This window comes from Lemur catta, chromosome 7 (assembly GCF_020740605.2).
Source record: "Lemur catta isolate mLemCat1 chromosome 7, mLemCat1.pri, whole genome shotgun sequence".
Taxonomy (NCBI): Eukaryota; Metazoa; Chordata; class Mammalia; order Primates; family Lemuridae; genus Lemur; species Lemur catta.
In genome coordinates this window covers 97571959-97591226 of record NC_059134.1, presented here as the reverse complement: position 1 = coordinate 97591226, position 19268 = coordinate 97571959, and the positions used below count along the sequence as shown (strand labels likewise).

The following is a 19268-nucleotide window of genomic DNA, read 5'->3' as shown; positions in this document are numbered from 1 at the left end:
GCAGAGTGTCTCTGTAAGGGTGATGTTGCCATTCACCTCTGCATTTCCAGTAAAAGGAAACTGGTATTGGAGTTTTAGGAGAGAGCAGTCAGTGAAAATTTAAAACATCATGTCATGTCCAAGGGAGTGAACAAAAAGCAAAGCCAAACCTTTCTAGCAGAGGATGTGAGGTTCAAGGTCACACTCACCGAGTGTCCACCACGGCTTCAGAGTAATCATCTGGGAATGGAGGAATTTAGGGTAGTGCACTGTCAAGCACATAGAGCTGTGTTTGCATATCTAGTACAGCATAATTTTTTCAAAGTCATGATGGACCTTAGTATTCCAACCAACTCTCATTTCCCTATTTTGCAATTAGATTAGCCTAAAGAGGAACTGGTAACTTTTGGAGAACTACTGAATTTACTCTTTCAGCAACTGCTTTCTTTTGCATCTGTTCAGTCCACACCAAGCTCACCAGCCACTGGTGCAACCATAGGGCTGGTGTGTGGCTGAGGCTGTCTGAGCCATGAACAGCTTCAGGACTGCCATCCTCTTCTGGGCAGTAGCAGCGTGGGCTAAAGCAGACAAGCCTTTGGGAGAGACAGTTGAGGTTGGATTTCAAAAATGCAAGAATGCTTTGAAACTGCCTGTCCTGGAAGTCCTACCTGGAGGGGGCTGGGATAATCTGCGGAATGTGGACATGGGACGGGTGATGAACTTGACCTACACCAACTGCAGGACCACAGAGGATGGGCAGTACATCATCCCCGATGAAATCTACACCATTCCCCGGAAACAGAGCAACCTGGAGATGAACTCAGAAATCCTGGAATCTTGGGTAAATTACCAGAGCAGCACCTCCTACTCCATCAACACAGAGCTCTCCCTTTTTTCCAAAGTCAACGGCAAGTTCTCCTCCGAGTTCCAGAGAATGAAGACCCTTCAAGTGAAGGACCGAGCTGTGACTACCAGAGTTCAGGTAAGAAACCTGGTCTACACAGCCAAAATCAACCCAGCTTCAGAATTAAGCTGGAGGTTTAAGAAGGAGCTCATGGACATTTCTGACTGTCTAGAGAACAACCAGACAAGGATGGCCACCTACCTGGCAGAACTCCTGGTCCTCAATTATGGCACCCACGTCATCACCAGTGTGGACGCCGGGGCTGCTCTTGTCCAGGAAGACCACATCAGGGCCTCCTTTCTCCAGGACAGCCAGAGCAGCCACAGCACCGTGACCGCATCTGCTGGAGTTGCGTTCCAAAACATTGTGAACTTCAAATTTGAGGAGAACTACACCTCGCAGGATGCCTTCATCAAGGGCTACCTCTCAAACCGAACCAACTCCAGGGTGCAGAGCATTGGGGGGGGTCCTTTTTACCCAGGCATCACCCTCCAGGCCTGGCAGCAGGGCATCACCAACCACCTGGTGGCAGTGGACCGTGCGGGCCTGCCACTGCATTTCTTCATCAACCCCGACATGCTGCCTGCCTTGCCGGGCCCCTTGGTGAAGAAGCTGTCCAAGACGGTGGAAAATGCCGTGAGACGCTATTACACGTTCAACACCTACCCTGGCTGCACAGATCTCAACTCGCCCAACTTCAATTTTCAGGCCAACACTGACGATGGCTCCTGCGAGGGGAAAATGACCAACTTCTCCTTCGGTGGGGTTTATCAGGAATGTACCCAGCGCTCAGGAAATGAGGATGTCCTCCTCTGCCAACACTTGGAGCAGAAGAATCCACTCACTGGTGATTTCTCCTGTCCCGCTGGCTATTCCCCAGTGCACCTGCTGTCCCAGACCCACGAGGAGGGGTATAACCACCTGGAGTGTCAACGGAAGTGCAAGCTCCTCGTCTTCTGCAAGACAGTGTGTGAAGATGTGTTCCGGGCAGCGAAGGCTGAATTTAGGGCTTTTTGGTGTGCGGCCAGTGGCCAAGTACCCGAAAACTCAGGACTACTTTTTGGGGGCCTCTTTAGCGGCAGGAGCATAAACCCCATGACAAATGCACAGTCATGCCCAGCTGGCTACTTTCCACTGAGACTCTTTGAAAACCTCATGGTATGTGCTTCTCAGGACTATGAGTTGGGAAACAGGTTTTCGGTCCCCTTTGGCGGGTTCTTCAGCTGCACAGTTGGGAACCCCCTGGTGGATTCTGCCATATCCAGAGATTTAGGGGCACCTTCTCTGAAAAAGTGCCCCGGGGGCTTCAGCCAGCACCTGGCCCTCATCAGTGATGGATGCCAAATATCCTACTGCGTCAAGTCTGGGCTCTTTACAGGAGGGTCCCTGCCCCCTGCCAGGCTCCCACCTTTCACGCAGCCACCCCTCATGAGCCAGGCTGCCACCAACACTGTCATAGTGACCAGTTCAGAGGGTGCAAGATCCTGGATTAAAGACCCCCAGACCCACCAGTGGAGGCTGGGAGAGCCGTTAGAGCTGCGCAGGGCCATGAATGTCATCCACGGGGACGATGGGGGTCTGTCAGGAGGGGCGGCAGCTGGGGTCACAGTGGGGGTCACCACCGTTCTGGCTGCTGTCATCGCCCTGGCCATCTACGGCACACGGAAGTTCAAGAAGAAGGGATACCAGGAAATTGAGGACGAGAGGCAGAGTTTGGCTCCAGGCATAGCAGCAATGGGAGACACCCCTGACGGAGAGCAGGAGCAGAGTCCTGCTTAAATCTCTCCCGGGAAATGGTTTCATCTCTAGCCAAAGTGGTCATCTCTGGCCACTTTTGCCTCCCTAGCTATCGAAGTGCAACAAATAGCAGGTATAACTTTGTGACTCCGTATCCTGGTCTCTGGGCCAGGAAATTTACATTGCTACGTGGAAAAGGCTGGGGGTGGGGGGAGGCGGCAGTTGTGACTCTTGGAAGCAAAAGCCATCCTGGGGACTAAAATGAGAGGGGGATGTCCTGTGCTTACGTGCCTCTCTAATTGTCTTCACTTAAATGCACTTGTGTGCAAAGAGAGAAGGGAGGGTACTGACATTTGGATTTGGAAACTATGCATTTAATCTGGTTCCCAATTTGTGAGCTGTGAGAATTTTTGTCTTTAAGCCTTACCTTCCCTCTATCTTGTTTTTTAAAAAGCTGTCTGGATTTCATGCTCCTAGAGGTTGCTAGAGCCCTGAAAAGACATAGGAAGTCCTGCTTGGCCACTGCTTTTTAGCTTTGAGGCTTGCATGTTAAGGGACTACATCACCTCTTCTGGGTCATCACAGTAGCCTGTGCTAATGCCACTCTTTCCAACTGCCCCACAACGAAGACTTAGGCCAGACCACTCTTGGACTGCTGACTGGTATCAGCAAGTCCTCAGAAAGCATTTTAACTTATAAACCTTTATTAGGAGGGCAAGGGGGAAGGGATGGTTTAGAGACAAGGGGTAAGTACAGAAAGATAAAAACTGGAAAAAAGAGTCTGGTGCTTAAAGGAAATTGAGATTCTTAGCCACATCCAACTACTTGATTTCTTCCGCTTAGCTCAGCATAAATTGGGCACCAAAAGGAGCTGTAGATTTGGATAGACCAAGCATTACAGTTTCATGTTCTGTGTTACCAAAGTACAACCTCTTCCTCTTCCATGAATGGTTCCTACACTTCCTATCCTCCTGTTACACACACACACACACACACACACACACACACACACACACACACACACACACACATACACACCCTGCATTCCAAGGAGTCTGCATTGTTCTGGGGGTGAAAAAAGTAAGAAGCAAAGTAAGCCCACATCTAAGTATTACTTCCTCCCTAAAATCAAAACAGAGTAGAAAGCACCAATTATGCACTGTACTTTTTTTTCTTTTCCTAACAGAAAGGGGGCTGACATGATCAACTCCATGTTTTTAAGTGAACTGAAAAAGGCCTCCAGCACCACTCATGATGCACTTATTTCAGTTCCAGGCCGACAGCCCTGGGCATCTAGCAGGATGCATGATTGTCAGCTGGTAATATCAGGGCTTTTATCAATTTTAATTCCAATCTCACCTAATTATCTCAACACTAATGTTCCTCCACGACATTTAAAAAATTATGTATTTATTCACCAGATGTCCTCAATGAGTTAACTCCCGTGAAAGATAATTTGTTCTTTCCTTGTTAATGTTCACAATCAAGAGCTTGGACTGAGAATAGGCCCTTCATCTAAGGAGCTTGAAGAGTCCTAGGCTGTGGTAAGATGGGAACGAGGCAACTCATTCATTTCCAACTGAGATACAGAGACGTGAATGACAGCATTTGCAGCCTGCTCTCCTGACTGCTCAGCCAGGAACACTGATTTCTACAACCTTTTCACTTAACTTGCCTCTTAAGCATTAAAATGTTCTCCTAAACCTCTAAGTGTTTCGTGGGTTTTGGGCGTTTCGTATGTTATAGCCAAGCTGACCACTTTTCTGCAAATACTGACTTTCCTATTAATTCTTGGAAGATTAATTCTGAGTCAGAAAAGCAAAGTACAGCCAAAGGTTCCCAGGTTTTGAATGCACTAACTGCTCATTGAAATCAAAAGTTCTTTACAAACTTCTATTTCTACTAACAAGACTGCCCATAAATATGCATTAAAATATGTACTAAGGAACACTCTGTCCGACTGCTCATCCATATGAAATCAGAACGTGGGAGTTTGCAGGTTACATTCACGAAGGCATTTTACAAAGTCAGGACACTGATGGAGGCTCTCGCAGGCTCTGCTTCCCAAGACTCAGTTTCCTAAGTTTCCTAACGAGTAATCTTAGGCTGGGGTCTATGGAAAGAACATCCTGGCTTCCAAGGAAACCACACTCCTTGACAGATATGGGTAACAAAGGTGGCTCTGCATTTGCATTTTACTTTTGTGTTCCCATCAGTATCAGGGATGATTGATACTAAACATTCATTTGAAAAACAGCAGCCTGTAAACGATCGAAACGTACACTATATTGTAGTCAGGTGAACGGGTCTTTAAGAAGTGAACATTCATGATTTTAAAGATGGTTTTCCTCCCACAAGCTCACTTACTCATTTCCCCAGCCATGTGGTCTGTTCCTTTCGGGGAACAGAGTCCAACCAGGTCAAATGTGTGGGTGGGAAAGATGTCAAAACTGAAAAAATAAACCAAAAAACCCACAAAAAAAAAACAGAGAAAAGGGACTTCCCCCCATGCATGGAAGGGCTGTGGTTGCTTACAGGCTCAGGGAGGTAACCCAAATGCCTCACATGGAGGTGCCCCAATCTACAAAAAACGGAAGGTCATCAACAGCAACGCTTTGTGGTGGTTCATTTGCCATTTATTGTTCTGCACATACACCTCATGAGCACCAGGTGGCGATGTCCTCTCACAGAGCAACACCAAGGACTTCAAACACACCAGCTAACAATCAGAACAGTTTAGCTTGGGACATTCACCTGCCCTCTCCCAGAACCCCTCCCCCCTCAAATGCCCGTGACCACAGACAAGGAAAAAGGGTAGGGGTCTCTTCTTGTACCACACGGGCCTCCCCCCATTCCTATCATGCACACAACAGTGCAATACCAGGACAAGTACTTTTCACCAAGTATAAAACCACAGAGAAGTTCCAATTTTACAAAAAAGGGAAGAGAATGAAAACACAAAGGCACACGCAACCACATATACACAATTAACCTTTTAAGGGCGAACATCTGACAAGGTTTGTCTCCAATCCCATTTGTCATCCTTGGGGACTCAAGAAGGGAGAGAAATGAGGCTGCTGGTGCTAACACCATGAAAGGAAAGACATGGGATCCCGTCCCTGGGCCAGGGAGACACAGCGGGTCCTCAGGTGGGGAAGAACCCCGTGACAGGCTAGTGGGTGCACAGGGCTCTGCTGGCAGGGTTCTCGCTGAAACCGAGACTGTACCTTTCTAGGTTGGCACAAGACAAAGGGCAAAGGAATGCCCCCTACCTTGCCGGGCACAGTGTTAGGAAGGAAATTCAAGATCCCTTCTGCCCAGGGAGTCCCGCAAGAATGGCACAGGATGAGGTGGCCCCTACTGAGCGGAGTGGAGGAGAAACGAGGCCAAGACACTATCGAAAACCTACGGGGAAAGACATGATGGAATGAAGATTACCTCTGCAAGTGGTATTGCCACTGGTATACTGGCTCCTCTGTGGTCCTCTTGGGTGCTCTTCCTCCTGCTCTTGGGTGCCCGCTGCCCCACCTACACCTTTTTCTCCCTGCTGCGGGGAAACCGATCTCTCCCCACGGCCCAGTTACATTGGCAAAACCTGTCTTCTTTTCTTCCCCACCTCCTACTGCCTCGTTATGTTTTTCCACCTGTGGACTCTCAGTCTAGTCCTCATCCCCGCGGCCGAGCAGCCCAGCAGATACTGGAGGAGGGCGCTAGAGGCAGAGATGGTACTGAGCCTACAGTGAGGCGCTCCAGCGATCTCTGGTACCTGGAAACCTGGCAAAGGGCATGGGTGTGGCATTAAACACTGCAGGGATGTCTCTTCCATTTAGTTCGGGTGTTTCCTTCCCAACTGTGGCAGGAAATGGCCCTGTGGTGCAGTGAACTGAGGACCAGAGTCCTGGTCTGCTGGTGAGATAACGGTGGCCGCAGGCCTCGGAGGGCAGAACGAGTCCTCCCCTCGGAGCTCCCTCTGGTGGAGAAGACTAGCGTCCCCGGAGCCATCTGGGAAGCCAGGAAAGGCTCAGCACCAGGTGACACTCGGGTGACTCCACTGGCCACACCAACGTCAAAATGGCTGTAGGCCCAACGGCCAGCAGCTACGGAACCGGCTCTGCTGAAAGCTTGGCCTCCGGGTCTAACCTAAGTACCATTTTTGAAGGTTCTTTCGTTTCGATTTTTCCAGCATCAAAAACCTTCCAAATATAATGAAATATATATGCATATATATACGTCCAACCCCCAAAACATGAGGTATATAAATTCAAATTAGTATCCAGAGGAACTTCCCCCAAACACATAGTTCAAAGAACCCACTTTCAAAGGGGGAATTGGGTTTCCCTTCTTGATCCCCCTTCTCTCCTCCCCGACCCCCAATTCATTCCTTAATGGGGACCAAAGGCAAGAGGAATGTTGGGGAGGAGATAGACAGGGTCTGGGGACACAACCCAGGAGCAGGTTGGACCAGACCACAATGTGGTCCTGACCCTGTTAGGAACGAGCTACAGAGGGTCCCTCCGTGCTCTGAGTCAACGTATGACAGATGAGGGGGATAAGAGGCCCAGTGTCACCTCTGGGCTCTGATTAGCAAATCTGCACGGAGACAGATTGAAGCCCTCATAGAAACAAGACTGGATGAAGATTGGCTCTGATCCAATCTTGAAAAGAAATATAAAAAGGGGTCAATCCGGCCCTCCCCTCCTCACATCTCCCCAGGCACAGTTCTGACTCCATTGGGGTCTAAGTTTCCTAAGGGATAGTTTGGCAAAGGGTGAGGAAATTCAAAGGACCACAGCCTGGCTGTTTGATCCCCATCGGATTCGGGGTTTGGCATCTTGCAAAACAGGGTGCAGGGACACGATGGGCCGCTCCACCCACCTGGCCCCGAGATGCCCACCCACCCACATGCACACACACAGACAGCACAGAGCCCACCGCGGGCTCTGCTCACAGTGACTTGATGAAACTCATGGAATCTTTGAGCTGGTCTAGGAGGGGCTGGGAAGAAGGCTATGGGCCTCTCTCCCTGAGGACAGTTCAGATGCTCGGGGGGATGCAGGCTCTGGTTTGATCAGAGAGGGGCTAGAAACAGCATCATGGAATGCCACCTCAGAGAGGAATCCCAGAGTCCATCCATCCACACCAGAGAACCAGATGCCTCTTTGGACAGGTCAAAGGTGTGAGGAGGAAGGGAGGGCCCGGAGAAGCCCAGGACTATGACGAGAGCTGGACGTGCTCCCAGAGCCTCTGCCTCTCTGGCCCTCTAGGCAAGAAACGCTTCCTCGCTCTACACCACTCTACACCAGGGCATCCAGTGTCTCAGCTCATAGCAGTTTAGCGGTTCACCCCTTTGCCCACCCCCCAACCTTGCACAGTGAGAGTTCCCTGCCTCCAGCAGAGGAGAGAAAAGCGGAAACTCCATTCTCAAAGCAGAGTGGAAGCAGCAAGAAGCCAGCTGAGTCGAGCAACCTTGGCGCCACCAGGCCAGGGTATGGAGTGCCCACGCACTGGCCATACCCTAAGTGTGCCGCCTGTGCCCCTACCCGGGAGGCAGGGCCGGGGAGGGGGTTCTTGCCTGCCCAGCACCAAAAACTCCATGGGAACAGACCCAGGAAGGCCCTCATCCCGTGGCCCCTTCGTGTTGGATGAGGTTTATGAATGATGTCCCCTTATTCAACCTGGCTGCCCCTGGGACTGGGAGGGAGGGGGATGGAGACAGGCCAGGAAGGGAGACTCGGCAGGAGCCGTGAGCGCACGGCACTGACTCCTACCTTGACTCCCCACTTCCTGTCCTGCAGTCCCCACCCCCCCACTTCAGAGCCCCTCCAGCCTCAGTCCTTCTCCTGGGCCGTGCTGTCCTCAGAGATGCCCTGGGCAGCCAGTTCAGCCAGCACGTTATCCAGGTAATTGGCATCTGGGTAGCCGTGGCCAGTGAGGTTAGAGCCAAACTCTGTCTTGTGGTGGACCTCATTCCAGATGACCGTGTCTGACTCGCCCGTGGTGCTGGAGGTACCGATGGCAAAGATGAGGCGGCGATCCCAGGCCACGAGCAGCAGCTTCAGAACCTGGGGGAAGAAAGGCCAGAGACCCGAGGCAGACATTCAGGGCTGGTCACAGACTGCCCCGTGGGTGGCAGCGAGTCCTCTGCAGGGTCCCACCCCTCCCTGCATCAGGATGCCCCAAGAAGCCCAGGGGAAGAGAAGGAGATTTGGAGTGAGGGAGCTACAGGTCGAGTCCTGGTTCTGTCGCCAAATGACCATGTGACCGTGGATAAGTTGTAGCACCTCTCTGAGCTTATTTATAAAATGGCAATGGTACACTCTGCCTCTAAAGGTTGTGAACGTCTTGGGGCACTACATGGAAAACATTTTCATTCTAGTGCCTAGAACACACTACTCAATAAATGTTAGCTACCCACATAATAGATGTGTTTTAAAAGATAGGAACAAGGAGTTGAAGGTGCTTATTATTTGAGAACTTCGGAAACTCTGCCCACCAGCACCTCAATGTGGTGTTTATTTACCCAAAGCTAACATTGTGGAATGATTCTCTAATGACATCGTGAAGCACTTTGACTTCTTCCAGGTAAGGAAACTGAGACCCAATGAAGAAGTTGAGGCTTGCAAAATGTTCTACTTTAGCTAAATTTAAGAAAAAAAAAAATCTTTGTTAAGCAAGACTAATGCTTACTGCCCTGTTCCAGGCCTTGGTCAGAGCAGCGTCCGGCGTGAAGAAGGCATCTGATAAAAATGTCTTGGACTGAACTATTGTAAAATTGGTATGAGGTGGGGGTGGGGGCATCATAACAACAGTAGTAATAACAACAGCAGACATCAAAAATATGAGCTACCACTTCCTGAGTGTTTACTTACTAAGTGCCAGGCATTGGGTGCTATAATGCTTACAATAATCGGATGAGATAGGTTCAGTCATGTGCCGTATAAGGGCGTTTCAGTCAATGCCAGACTGCTTATATGATGGTGGTCGCATGAGATTACAATGGGGCTAAAAAATTCCTATTGTCTAATATTTACTACAACACACATTTTAGCATCAGAGTGTACTCCTTCTACTTACAAAAAAACAAGCAAAGAATAAAACACTTAACTGTAAAACAGCCTCAGGCAGGTCTTTCTGAAGGTGTTCCAGAGGAAGGTATTGTTATCACAGGAGGCCACAGCTCGGTGTGTGTGTTATTGCCCCTGAAGACCTTCCAGTGGGACAAGATGCGGAGGTGGAAGAGAGTGATGTTGAAGACCCTGGCCCTGTGTAGGAGTAGGCTCATGCGTGCGTTTGTGTGTTAGTTTTTAACAAAAGACTTTAAAAAGTAGAAAAAAAAAATTTAAATATTAACAAAATCTTATAGATTAAGGATATAAAGAAAGAAAATAGTTTTGTATAGCTGCACAATGTGTGTTTTCAGCTGTGTTAGAGTTAGACAAAAGAGTCAAAAAGTTAAAAAAATTAAAAAGTTTATGAAGTGTAAAAGTTACAGTGAACTAAGGTTAATTTATTATTGAAGAAAAAAAAGTATTTTTATATAAATTTAGTGTAGCCTAAGTGCACGGTGTGTATAAAGTCTATAGCAGTGCACAGTGATGCCCGAGGCCTTCACATTCGCTCACCATTCACGCACCTTCTCACCCAGAGCAACTTCCCGTCCTGTAAGCTCCATTCAGGGTAAGCGCCCTATGCAAGTGTACCATTTTTTTATGCCCTATTTTTATGGAAACTTTCTATGTTTAGATACACAAATATTTACCATTGTGCTACAACTGCCTACGGTATTCAGTACAGTAGCATGCTGTATAGGTTTGTAGCCTAGAGCAATAGGCCATACCGTACAGCCTAGGTGCATAGTAGGATATACCACCTAGGTTTGTGTAAGTGCTCGCACAATGGCATTGCCTAATGATGCGTTTCTCAGAACATATCCTCACCAAAAGTGACACAGAACTATACTTGCATTATCCCATTTTTGCAGACAAGGGAACACAGGCTCAAAAGATAAAGCCTTGGTCTTATAGCCAGTACGTGGCTGGTGGTAAGGGTGGGGTTTGAATTCAGGACTGCCCGACTCCTACAGCCCATGGTCTGAATCATTACTCTGTTGACTCCTAGAAGGGGATCAGTACAGATTTCATGAAGGAGGCTGCTTCTGAGCTGAGTCTCGAAGGAAGAGGGGGATTTGAGGTATTTCAATAGAGAAGGATGTGTAGATACAATAAACAAATACAAGCCCAAGGCATGGATAATTACAATAGTTGCCACTGCACTGGCATTTTACAAATGGTACCTCCAACATCCTGTCCCCACAGATAGAAATCATCACATCACCACTGTTTTATAGATCAGGAACCTGAGACTTAAAGACATGAAGCTTTATGCCAGTTCCCACTGCCAGTAAATGGCAAAACGAGGACTTGAACTCAGGCTGGTCTGGCTCCAAGGCCCGTGCTCTTACTATACCTTCCTCTGCAATGAAGCCCGAGGTTAGGGTCCTACAACAGCGGATGAAAAGGACAAGGGTGGGGAACTAGTGAGGGGAGAAGGTTTAAACCTACACTGTAGTGGGTTTTATATGTCAAGTTGACGAAACTATGCTTTGTGAAGAAGAAAGGGAAAGCCATCAAAATAATTTTTTGTTGTTTGTTCACTCGATTTCTCTTAAACGAAGGTGCTGGATCCTAAAAACTGTGCTTTGGGATAACTAACCTGGTGGCAGGTAAAAGATGAAGAAGCATTAACTAGGTTGGTGGTAGCAGGATTAGAAAAGGAGCCATGTGGTTGGAGGGCAGGGAGTGCAGGGGGGAATGAGCTGAGTGGATGCAGGGATACGAGTGAGAGTCCAGGAAGGTTAATTGGACCCATCTGGGTCTTCCGGATTCTGAGTATATCGCTAACATAAAGAGGGAGGCCTGGAAGAAGAGTAGCTCTTGGCAACAGGATTCCAGTTTTAGCAGCAGGACTTTACAGTGACAACATTTAGCCAACAGTTGGGCTATCGATGCAGGGTGCCTGAGCAAACAGGTATTGGGCTGGTCCTGGCTCCTAACCTGGGGACACTGCACTGGCATATCTTCAGGATGTGGTCGATTCTAGCATTGTTCCAAACTACCTGCTTCCTCCCTGCAGGAAGAGACCATATCCACACCCTTTGCCCTGAGACCTGAGGTGCCTCCCTGTAGGCAGGTCACTACCACAGCCCTCATCTGGCTTGCCCATGACTTCTTGGGGCCTGTGAAATGCCAGTGGAAGTACCAGGCTTCCAGGACCTCTAAACGGGATTACACACTTCTGCTTGGATTCTTTCTTGGTCCTCTGCCACCTTCCACAGGAAGGGCACGGACCACAGAAGGCCTGTTCCTTCCACCTGGGTTCCAGAGTGGGAAGGCACAGGGAGCAGAATGGTCTGAATGTTTGTGTGCCCCCCAAATGCATACATTGAAATCCTCACCCCCAAGGGGATGGTATTAGGAGGTAGGGCCTTTGAGAGGTGACTAGGTCATGAGGGTGGAGCCCTCATGAATGGGATTAGTGCCCTTATAAAAGAGGCCCCAGAGAGACCCGTTTCCTCTTCCATCATGTGAAGACACAGCAAGAAGGCTCTGTCTATGAACCAGGTAGCAAGCCTCACCAGACATGGAATCTGCCAGCACCTGGATCTTAGACTTCCAGCCTCCAAAACTGTGAGCAATACATTTCTGCTGTTTATAAGCCACTCAGTCTACTCTCCGGCACTGTGTTATAGCAGCCTGCACAGACGACATTGACCCATAGCAACAACACCGACATGCAAAGTGCATGACACATAAACACCTGTCAAGGTAAGCTGCTGACATTTGGAGAGAAAGCTGACTAAAACACACTTTGGCCAATATTTCCTCTAGCACTCCCCTTAGACAGATTCTCATTCCTTCTGAGATCAGGAAAGATTTTGGAAATCCAATGATTTTCTGGCCTTATCCACAGAGAAATAAGCATACATTTTTTAGTTCTAATTTTAGAGTTCATAGAACCACTGAAGACTGGTCATGAATCACGAGCAATCCGGAAATCCAAAGATTGTTCCCTCTGCCCTTTTGGGAAAAAAGTCAAATAATACAAAAGTACATAAAAAAGAAAATAATCTCCTACATTAAGATCCCTGCGTCAGAGCAGTGCTTCTCAAGCCTTACTGTCAGATAAGCTAGGGGGCTTATTAAAATTAAGTAGGTTCTAGTAGTGCAGTTCCATCAAGCTCCTAGGTGGTTCCCCTCGTGCTGGTCCCAGGACCATCCTTTAAGCAGCAGAGCTCTAGACACAAGATCCTAAAATAGATGAATTATTGCCAATAATACCTTGGAGAGGAAAAAACCCAAGAGCTCCATCCCCACCCACCTGCAAAAACAAATTCTAATCATATCCACCCTTACCTATGGTTGATAAACGAGACTTCATTACTATGTGCATCTAGAGTTAAAAGAGACCTGGTTCTCTCTGGCCCGTGCAGTTTAGGAAGCGAAACTTTGGTCCCTAACGTAGAAGTCAATTCCCCAGTTCTACACGGAAACCTAGTTCTACACTGAAACCTCTGCTCTTACTTTTCTCCCTTTCTCGCTGTCCGGAAGGTAGCAGTGTCGTGGGAAGCCCCGGGCGCTGAAACTCTTCCCGGGATTCGGGTGTTCTGGCCCCTGAAAGCAGAAAAGAAAGCAAAGGGTATTTTTCAAAATATTTCTGATGAGAAGAGGGTACAGGCTGTGACTAATTTAAACAATAATGACAATAATAGCCGTAGAGCCTAGACAGACAACAGACCCAAAAGGTAGTGTGAGCAGTAGTTTGACACATGTGCCTTGACGTCCTCAGACCCGGATTTGGACCCAGAGCTGCTACCTCTCTGCTCCCCACTTTCCCACCCTCCGCTGTATTAGCTGGAGTCCTCTCTAGGGGCTTTTGTTCCCCATCTCTTCAACAGGAACGATGTAAAATACTTACTTCGAAGGACTGCTATGAATGTTAAGTGAGCATGGTGCCCGGTACATAGTAAGAGCTCAGTACGTGTTTAATATCATCATCTGTCATCGTCACCATTGCTTGTGTTACAAAAAAGAAAACTGCAGTGCAGAGAAGTTAAATGGCTTCCATAATATGAGTGGCTTTCCTGAAACTTAGCCCAGGTTTCCTGAAGCATACTCTGGCCTTTTTATTTTGCTTTTTTTTTTTTTTAACCTCTTAACTACTCAGAACAACAAAAGTGCCTCTAAGGTATGGGCCATACAATCAGAATTTTCTGAATGATTCTTGTGGATTTTCTCCTTTGTCCTTGTGGGTTTTTGTTTGTTTTCTTGTTTAAAAATATGGATTGGGATATTCAGGACTAAACACCTAACAACACTTTAATTCTTGTCACCCAGTACCCTATTAAGCAAGCAGTGTCAGGCCACCGGGTGAGAAAGCAGCAGAACTGAGCAATAACAGGTTTCCTAATCTGAGCCCAGAATGGGTCCACGGGCCCCTTTGAGAAGCTCATGAAAAGTGATGCATTTTCTCCCAGTGACAATGTGCGAATTCCCCTCCCCACCACAAAAATGTTTGTCTATAATTTCTGAGCATCCCTAACCCCCTCGGGGATGGAACCCTGTTAAAAAATCCCTCCTAGATGCAACCCATATAATATTGGTAATTTCTTGCAGCTCTTGGCACAAGCTCTCACACAGACCATCAGTACGTATGTCCTGGCTGAGCAAATGAATGAGTGAGTGAATGAATGAATGAATGGATGAAAGAATGACAAAACTGCAGGGAAAACACAGATTTTTCTTTTTCTCTTAGTATGTACAATGGTTCCCAAAATGATGAAGAATTCTGCAGTTTTAACTTCTTTTAATAGCACAGTTCAAGAGCACCTGTGATTTGGTACAGTGAATGCAATGGGGTCTTAGAGAAAGGAAAGGTCACTGTGAGCCGAAAGAAGCAACAATGTCTTCCGGGAGATGCAGGATCTGACAGTTACGAATTTCATATTCATAGGAAATCAGTACAAACTTACAACACTCCCATGGCCAGGGCTGCGTCAGGCTCCCTGACCGAAAGGCCAATTCTAACCACTGCTCTGACTGCTCCTGGGCTGCCTGGGCCGGCCGCTTGGGTGGCCAACTCAGCCGTCTGCCTGGCACCGACCCAGCCAGGCTGTGCCCTCCCGCTCTCACTAAGCGGAGCAGTCACGACTCTGCCTCGGCCCAGCCCGGAGCTCTCCCCGGGGAACAGCGCTCTGCAGTGAAGGCAGGGCTTGCAGGGCTCCACTCTCCACGGAGGCCTGTGCCCACGTGGTCCCCGGTGTCTTGATGGGGACATGGCACTGCATGTCCTGCCGATGCCCCTCAGGGGTGAGTCTGCGGAGGGGCTGTGCTAACCGTGGAAAGCTGCATTTCCCTGACACAAGCTCGGGTTTTCTCGGAGGATCTGGGGCATCCGCCAAGGCGTCCTGTGGCCTCCTCTGTGCCCAAAGGCAGGCTCTCTGCTCTTTAATCCTGGAGGGAATGGCTGCCCCACCCTGATCTTTGCCCACTTCGGTCCCTTCTACTTCCCGCCAAGGCCATCAGTTGTTTCTTGACGTCCACATTTTCATTTATGTCCCTCTCACCCTGACTGGCTGCCTCAGAATCACTCCAGAAGTCTCACCTGACCCCACATCTAGCCACATCTCACTCGCCTTACTCTGGCCGGTCCCTTGTTCGGGACCCGGTACTGGAGCCTGAACTTCTGCAAGGGTCACCTAATCGGTCTCCTTTCCTCCGGCCAGACTGGCCTTCCCAAAGCATAATCCCAGTCGCACACCCAGCAACTGTCAGGGGCTCCCTGCAGCCCAATGAGGAAAGCCCATGACCCCCGCCCTGGCGTTCGAGGCCTTTTGGGACCTGGCTGCAACCTCCCTCACCGCCTCGTCCTCTAACTCTCCTTCATGCTCCTTCCCTCCACCTCCTCTGCAAGTCTCAGGCCCCAGATTAAATCCTTCCTCCTTGCCCTTCAACGCTCCACTTTCTCTTCTCTACAACTCCATACACCCCCCACCTAAACATGCTCTTCTCTATTTCTTCGTGTCTTTCCAGACTCAGCTAGGAAGTGCCCCACCCCAGAAAGTCTCCTCAGACCCTCCCAGACAGACAGACACAAGCCCTCCTCCTCACCATAAACCGGATCCTCAAATGATGGCAACTGGGGTACTGAGTGCCTTGGTACTGTGCCCGGCGCCCTGATACGCACAGGCAAATGTCTCCTGTCCTCATAAAACCTCCGCGTGCCAGGTTCCCGGCTGCACAGGTGAAGAAACCAAGCTTGGACAGTCAAGCGGCTGTCCAAAGTCGCCAGCTAATCAAGACTCAGCCAGGAATTGGAACCCGGGTCCGTCTGACTTTGATAGTCTTTTGTTTCCATTTTGTCTACGGCTCATGGCTCTTACTAGTGATGCTTATTCATCTTCCCTGACTGGTTGGTGAGTCCCTCCTGGAAGAACCGTGTTTCATTCAATTCTTTTACAGGCTATCACAGCTTCCTGTGTTATTTCCTACACATCACTTATCACTACTTGGAAGTACCTCGTTTATTTACTTGTTTACTTTATTGCCTTCCTGACCCCACAAGAATGGGGGCTTCAGGGAACAAAGACAGTCTGTTTGGCTCATGGTTCCTCTGGCACCTATACCATGCCTGGACCACAATCCACACTCAAATGTTTGTTAAATAAAAGAGAAGATGGAAGAAGACAAATAGGAGAAAGGAAAAGAGGGTGAACTAATAAGTATTTGCTAAAAATCAACTCAGTAAGCACCGTGGAACATTTGGAAAAAGCTTTGCTGTGTGAAGGAAGGGCTGCATTTGTATTTACTGTCAGGAATATTGTTCAGATTTTTCCTTACGAGTGTCTTTCAAAGAATCGAAAGAGGAAAGAAATGCCCACAAAAATCAAAGCCAAGCACGGCTATCAAATTACAAATGCAAATACCATTTGACAAAGAAATTCCGCTTCTAGAAAATTATTCTACAGATACAGTCACATGTGTCCACGTTATTCATTATACCATTATTTGTTGTAGCAAAAGACTGGAAGCAATCCATATGCCCATCAAATGGTGACTACTGAATATAAACTGTGGGACATTTATACAATGGATTGTTATGTAGACATAAGAATAAGGAAGCTCTCTCTGTACTGGCATGGAAAGACCTGTAGACTATATTGTTAATTGAAAAATGCAGGGTGCAGAACAATGTGCCTAAAATGTCACTCTTTGTGCAGAAATAGGAGGGGTGGATGCAATCTGTTACATGTGCACAAAGAACCCCGGAAGGACACATAAGAGAGTAAGAACAATGGTGGTGCAGCGGGAGGGTGGGTGGTGGCGGTGAGGCCAGGCAGATGGGGACACAGGTGGGAAGGAGATTTTCATAGTAAAACATTTTACCTGCAAACATCTAAAGCAATAAAACCAACAGCTAAGGGTGAGCTCACCTGAATGCCAGGCGGGATGCTGTAGATGATCCGGATGGTTTTGCAGTCTGGGTGGCCAGGCAAAGAGTGGGGGATGAGGTGGTATTCCATCTTCCCCGGGGGCTGGGTGCCTGTCTTCACCCCATAAATGGTCTTACAGGTTGGACACTGCAAACTTCCATCCTGAATAGACAAGGCCAGAAGAGCCAGATTGGGAAACAGTTTTGGTAATAACTTCGCCACCCCATCCCAAAGGGTACCAGAGATACGAGGCCAGTGGGGGACAAAATGCACACAAATCAGTAATAGAACTTAGTTTGCCTCCCAGCCCAGTGGCCTAGGCGATTTCTGCTTTCTCCAAATTAGCAGGAGGTAAATTCCACAAATAGTCCCACACTCCATGCTGAGGGACATGTAAGAGGAGTCCCTGCCTAGAGGAGACCAGCTCATTAGGGCAGGGAGCACACACGGGGAACCATTACTTAACCACTAAGTACCAAGGGGTGGAACAGAGTGCAAACACTTGAGAGCAGCAATTGCCCAGTTACAGAACATCAGAATCGCCCAGGGAGCTTGTTAAAAATAAAGCTGGCCGGGCCCCACATCAGGCCCACTGAATCAGAATGGCGAGGCTACAAAGTATAGTGGTTCAGAGTGTGAACTGTGAAGTCAAACTGTCTAGAAGAGAGTCTCAGCTCTTCTGTCTACCTGCTGTGTGACCTCAGACAAATCAATCAACCTCTCTGAGTTTCAGTTTCCTTATAGAACAAGGAAAACAACAGTCTCTGTCTCCCTGGGTTCTTGAGAGAATTAAATGAGATACTCCATAGGAAGGATTTAGCATGTGGTGTTTCCAACTATTATTAGTACTTTTATGATTTCTGTAGAGGCTAATGCTCATACAGGTTTGGAAGCCACTGCTATGAAAAGAGGAACTGGGTACGATGGGCTGAAATAAATGAGGATGCCATTGAGAAAATGGTCCTTGAAGAATAGTTATAATTGGCTAAGAAGGATGGAGGGTAAGTTCTGCATAAGTAACTAGAGGAGGGAATGATGTCATTAATTATAACATTTTATTTTATTTTTTTATTATTTATTTATTTATTTTTGAGACAGAGTCTGGCTCTGTTCCCCGGGCTAGAGTGCCGTGGCGTCAGCCTAGCTCACAACAACCTCAAATTCCTGGGCTCAAGCAATCCTCCTGCCTCAGCCTCCCCAGTAGCTGGGACTACAGGCATGCGCCACCATGCCCAGCTAATTTTTTCTATATATATTTTTAGTTGTTCAGCTAATTTCTTTCTATTTTTAGTAGAGATGGGGTCTCACTCTTGCTCAGGCTGGTTTCGAAATCCTGAGCTCGAGTGATCCTCCTGCCTCGGCCTCCCAGAGTGGTAGGATTACAGCCGTGAGCCACCGCGCCCGGCCCTTATAGCATTTTAAATCTCACAATAGAGTTTACATCTCTTGTTTCATTTAGGCCTCACCTTCTGACATTGGCCGGGAAGGAATTATTAGCCCCCTTTTACAGAGAAGGGAACTGAGGAATGGCAAGGTTAAAGGACTTGTTGCTCATCTGTCTAAGCCCCAGGCTTTCCAATGCCCCTCAGTGGCACCGTTAGCGGGAAGAGGGGGTTCTGAATGCAGTGATACAAAACTGATTCCCGGGCTTGCAAAAAGAAAGAGGGGGTGAACAGAAGGAAGGCGTGCACAGGCCAAGAGCGACATGCAGAATATGCTGCTGCACAGCTGGGACCAAAGCTCTCCAGGACATCCCCATCTTTTCAGGAAGACAGGGATCCTCTGCTGAGCTATTTGGAGACATACCCATTCAAGCTGTGCTCATTTAAAGGGACAGCTCGTACTCAGTGACTACTCTCTGAAACCAGGCTCCCTATCTCTGCTCTGGCTCTCACTTGCTTCAGACCTTGGGTGAATTACTCCATTCTCTCTGAGCCTTTTTCTCCCATGTGTTTAATAAAATAAAAACACGTGCTTCAAAGTATGAGTGCAAAAGAGAATTAAGGATAGTATCTTGAGAAACATTTTTGAAGCCTCATGGAAATAAATGCAAAGAGTTACTAGATTATTCTCAAATACAGTCATCAAAAAGGGAACAAATGTGCTAAGAAACCCCCGTAAGCCCAAAATAACCCCTTAAAATGCAAGGTCCCACTGAAG

General features: G+C 48.1%; 2 protein-coding genes across 3 annotated transcripts in view; one reads left to right on the top strand and one right to left on the bottom strand.

Moving 5' to 3' along the window:
- Nucleotides 1–394: 394 nt before the first annotated feature.
- On the top strand, nt 395–4568 carry MPEG1 (macrophage expressed 1). Its single transcript, XM_045558137.1, has one exon. It carries the CDS (start codon nt 509–511, stop codon nt 2660–2662), a length of 2154 nt encoding a protein of 717 aa, XP_045414093.1. The 5' UTR covers nt 395–508; the 3' UTR covers nt 2663–4568.
- A 2080-nt stretch (nt 4569–6648) lies between these two features.
- Nucleotides 6649–19268, bottom strand: part of DTX4 (deltex E3 ubiquitin ligase 4) — a 32899-nt gene continuing 20279 nt past the window's right edge. For both annotated transcript variants that reach the window (XM_045558138.1, XM_045558139.1), the window contains exons 7-9: nt 17109–17270; nt 13201–13290; nt 6649–8682 (exon numbers count right to left, since the gene is read on the bottom strand). In XM_045558138.1, coding sequence (XP_045414094.1) covers nt 8449–8682; nt 13201–13290; nt 17109–17270 — 486 coding nt within the window. In that variant the 3' untranslated portion in view covers nt 6649–8448. The remainder of the gene's footprint in view (nt 8683–13200; nt 13291–17108; nt 17271–19268) is intronic.

Bases quoted from the DNA above. Each gene is read 5' to 3' on its own strand.
- MPEG1 (XM_045558137.1), top strand. From the start codon at position 509: ATGAACAGCTTCAGGACTGCCATCCTCTTCTGGGCAGTAGCAGCGTGG.